Below are 4,446 nucleotides of genomic sequence, written 5' to 3'. Positions count from 1 at the left end.
AGAGGTTGCAGTGAGCCGAGATCACGCCACTGGACTCCAGCCTGAGCGACAGAGCAGGACTTTATCTCAAAAAAAAAAAAAAACTTACCTTTTGAAGTAATTTTCCATTGGATTGCTTCATAAATACTTGGTGATAGAATATTATTCCTAAAGGTATAAGACTAAAGAATGCTTGGGAAAGCAATTAGTTTACCTCTGTTTTTGGGATCTTACATGGCTTGTCCATAATTATATTTTGTTTTAGAATTGGAGTTTAATGAAGAAAAACTTGAATATATTCCGCTGATTCTTTATCTTGAGTAGGTGAAACTGTGTTATCTTACAGAAATATTTCTTTTTGTTTTTAGGCTGGCGTTGCAAACGGTATGGTCACCGAACGGGCGACAAAGAATGCCCTTTCTTTATCAAAGGCAACCAAAAGTTAGAGCAGTTCAGAGTGGTAAGTAAAGTCCCAGAGTGTCAATTTACATTTATCAGAAATAGTGAAAATCAGTGAAGCAGAAAGTCACCAGTGAACTGAACGTTCACATAAAATACATTCCCAGAAGCCCTTTGACCAAAGTGTGTGATGCTAACTACATGCTTATTAAATTACATTTGTATGACAAATTAGCTCTTCAACAAAAAAAGGAATTCTTATTAAAGTGGTCTTTGCTTATAACTTGGAAGAGTGATTGTTTTTTTTCTGAAACAGACATTGTTATCTATTCAGCCCCCCTTTTTAAAATTTACTATGTAAAAAGTCGTGTTTCATAACTAAAATCAGGGATTTAATTTCCCAGTCTTTAAAGAGTACATGTCTTTAAATTGTAAGATTAAAGTGTCCGTGTATTTTTTCTTTAGATGACAGTTACTTCCTGTATTTTTCTTTGGTTTGGTTTTGAGGTGGCAGTGTTACAGCGCTGTGACTGCTCCTGCAGAGCAGGGCTACCCCAAAGACAGTGTGCTGAGAGTAGCCATTTCCTGTATTTTTCTAATTGGAAAATCCTTTTTTTAGCTTAAATGAGTTATCAGTGATGTGACCTAGAACATGTTGAACATGCAGCTACATCAAACAGAAAAAAAAATAAGCTGGTTTTCATAACATAAGCATTTCATTGTATTTAACTTGTGGTCCATGAAGCCTAACCAAACCTTAACCTTCTCTGACGCTTAAGGCACATGAAGATCCCATGTATGACATCATACGAGACAATAAACGACATGAAAAGGACGTAAGGTGAGGTCATCCTGATGATAACAATATCCTCTTAAAGTTTTAAAATTATATAAAGTTGGAGAAAACCACTCTAGTGTTAGAGGAATGGTGCAGTAAACATGGTACTTCAATTGTGAAAATATGTGGAGTGCAGGAGTCATGGCTGAAAAGGCCAGTGTTGGGAATAAGCAGGCCAGCCTTCTCCTTGGGTTAGCTTAAAGCCATGGGCTTGATCCAGCTCTCTGTCCACTGCAGTTGATGTTGGCAACCCATGTGCTGTCTACTTGTACAGTACAATTGATACTTTCATATGATTCAGTTTATCTTCTCCAAAGTCTTTAGGGATCTGAGGTTTTGTTAAAAATTATACTTAGGCCAGGCTCAGTGGCTCACATCTGTAATCCTAACACTTTGGGAGGTCGAGGCCAGCGGATCGCTGAAGTCCAGGTGTTTGAGACCAGCCTGGGCCATATGGCAAAAACCCCATCTTTACAAAAAAATTTAAAAATAAAAATTAGCCAGGTATAGCAGCATGCACCTGTAGTTCCAGCCACTCAGGAGGATGAAGTGGGAGGATCTACTTGACCCTAGGAGGTTGAGGTGGCAGTGAGCCATGATTGTACCACTGCACTCCAGCCTAGGTGACAGAGGAAGAGCCTATCTCTTAAAAAAAAAAAAAAAAAAAAAATTAGACATGATTAGAGAAAGGTGGAAAAAATTGGAGGGTTTTTTCAAATTGGTGGCATGATAACTCTTAAAGATGTAGATTAAAAAATTGAGCAGCAGGGGAATGGTTTAGTAAAGTATGCGTCTGTTAGAAATTACAATTGTAGGCCGGGCGCAGTGGCTCAAACCTGTAATCCCAGCACTTTGGGAGGCTGAGGTGGGCGGGTCACGAGGTCAGGAGATCGAGACCATCCTGGCTCACACGGTGAAACCGTCTCTACTAAAAAATGCAAAAAAAACTAGCCGGGCGAGGTGGCAGGAGCCTGTAGTCCCAGCTACTCGGGAGGCTGAGGCGGGAGAATGGCGTGAACCCGGGAGGCGGAGCTTGCAGTGAGCCAAGATCGCGCCACTGCACTCCAGCCCAGGCGACAGAGCAAGACTCCGTCTCAAAAAAAAAAAAAAAAAAGAAAGAAATTACAATTGTAAGAACTGTGGAGACATGAGAAATGTCTAGGACAATAAAAATACAAAATGGCTTGTACACTGGTTACAGTCACGTAAAGTAGGCATTCAGGTGGAGAAGAATGGAGAAAACAGGTAAAAAGAAAAATACTGTCTTTGTGACATGGTTATTCATCTTCCTCCTATACTGCTTTTGAATGACATATTTAAGAAACTGTATAAGTTAAAGCTAAAACTCACTATTCTTTGATCAATTTTGAATGTTTAGGATACAGCAGTTAAAACAGTTACTGGAGGATTCTACCTCAGATGAAGATGGGAGCAGCTCCAGTTCCTCTGAAGGTAAAGAGAAACACAAGAAAAAGAAGAAGAAAGAAAAGCATAAGAAAAGAAAAAAAGAAAAGAAAAAGAAGAAAAAACGGAAGCACAAATCTTCCAAGTCAAATGAGAGTTCCGACTCAGAGTGACAAGGATGTGACTTGTTCAACATTCTCTTCTCAAACACTGACGAAGGAACAGAGGAAGATGCAGTCAGAGCAAGTAGCAGGATAGAGAGGCCGAGAGAGGAGGATACGTGGGTCACAGCAGTGAGCTCCCACCCGCCTTCCAGTGAAGATGTCACTCCAGGAGAGGGAGTGCCTCCTTCCAAGTGCTAGCTCTGGATAGCCGCTGATCTTAGGTAGGAAAGTTTCTTTGGTGTTGTCCTCCCTGCTGGTCACATGAGTTTACGATTCCTTTGAAATGTCTCCCGCAGGATGGCAGGACTGGGGGAGTCTCTGAGGTGTGTCTTCCATGCCCTCCCACAGCTTGTGCCCTCCACAGTGGGGACTCAGGTCCCATAGATATCAGGCTGGAGTCTTCTCTGTTGTTAAGAATAATAAAAGCTCATTATTTATTTTTTAAATGGAATATATTTATTTATGAATAATATATAAGTACAAATAATATATAATATAAATTTAAAAGGTACATAAAATTTAATCATGAAAACTCTTGTTTCTTCCTTTCTACTCCACTTACTTTCCCCAATGTCTACCAGTGGTACTAGTTTCTTGTGAATATTTTATATATCACAGGTAAGTACAGGGCTTTTCTTACACAAATGCTATCCACATGCACTCACACATAGTTACATTTTAAACTTAGAAGTATGAACCTTACAGTGGTCAGTAGCTAAGGGGGGTTGGATCCAGGACCAACTCCCTCAATCCCTCACAGATACCAAAATCTGTGGATGCCCAAGTCCCTTATATTAAATGGCATGCTATTTGCCTGTTGCCTGCATACATCTTCCCATATACTGTAATTCATCTGTAGATTACTTATAACACCTAATACAATGTAAACAGTTGTTATAATGTATTGTTTAGGGAATAATGGCAAGAGAGAGTCTGTGCATGTTCCATAGAAACAGAACCATCCATTTATTTTTTTGAATATTTTCTATCTGTAGTTTGATGAATTCACGAATGTAGAACTTGCTGATAGGGTGGGCCCACTGTTTTTATATATCGAGTATATTTGGCTTTACTGCCATATCGGAATTGTACATTTACATTTACCTGACATGATTTGTTGACTGGGGGCTAGGGAGTTCTTAAAACAATGAAAAACCTTGTATGGCTGCATTCTACTTCACTTGCTTTCTACTACCAAAGTCCCACAATTTTCACAGAGTGACTAAGGAAAAGTTTAGGAACATACAGGGATTTCCATACTGGGTCAGGTACCCACATCCCAAAATCTCTCTCCCTTTCTTTCTCTTCCTGTTGCCTGACCACAGCCCACCCGTGCCCCTGTAGCTGAGACTAGGCCACAGTAGAAGCATCTTAGGAGGCCAGGGTGTGTCAGTCTATGAAGCTGGATCTTGCTCATAGGCAAGTGTGTTTCTCTGTGGCCAACACTGGACTCTTGATGCTTTAGGCACTCAGTCGGGGTCCCAGAAACTCACTCCCATTTTTTGCCACTTTTCCTGGGGTTTGGATTCCCTCCTTTTTAAGGAGCAGCCAAGCCAGGCCCAGACTGACACTTCTCCAGCTCTCAGCAGTCAGTGCTATTATTCTTGACCTTGGAATACAACCTGAATGGGTTTTCACACAATCAAGAATGGGATGGCCAGG

At 40.6% G+C, this 4,446-nt stretch overlaps 1 protein-coding gene across 1 annotated transcript in view; it reads left to right on the top strand.

The window, feature by feature from the left end:
- The window catches only part of RP9 (RP9 pre-mRNA splicing factor), a 22,725-nt gene extending 19,495 nt beyond the window's left edge, over nt 1-3,230 (top strand). Inside the window, exons 4-6 of the mRNA XM_026447959.1 lie at nt 348-439; nt 1,158-1,219; nt 2,595-3,230. Of these exons, the coding sequence (XP_026303744.1) occupies nt 348-439; nt 1,158-1,219; nt 2,595-2,793 (353 nt within the window). The 3' untranslated portion in view covers nt 2,794-3,230. The remainder of the gene's footprint in view (nt 1-347; nt 440-1,157; nt 1,220-2,594) is intronic.
- Nucleotides 3,231-4,446: the final 1,216 nt, after the last annotated feature.

Source organism: Piliocolobus tephrosceles, chromosome 8 (genome assembly GCF_002776525.5).
Source record: "Piliocolobus tephrosceles isolate RC106 chromosome 8, ASM277652v3, whole genome shotgun sequence".
Classification (NCBI taxonomy): domain Eukaryota; kingdom Metazoa; phylum Chordata; class Mammalia; order Primates; family Cercopithecidae; genus Piliocolobus; species Piliocolobus tephrosceles.
Note: the sequence above shows the minus strand (reverse complement) of the source record. Positions and strands in the feature narration are given on the sequence as shown.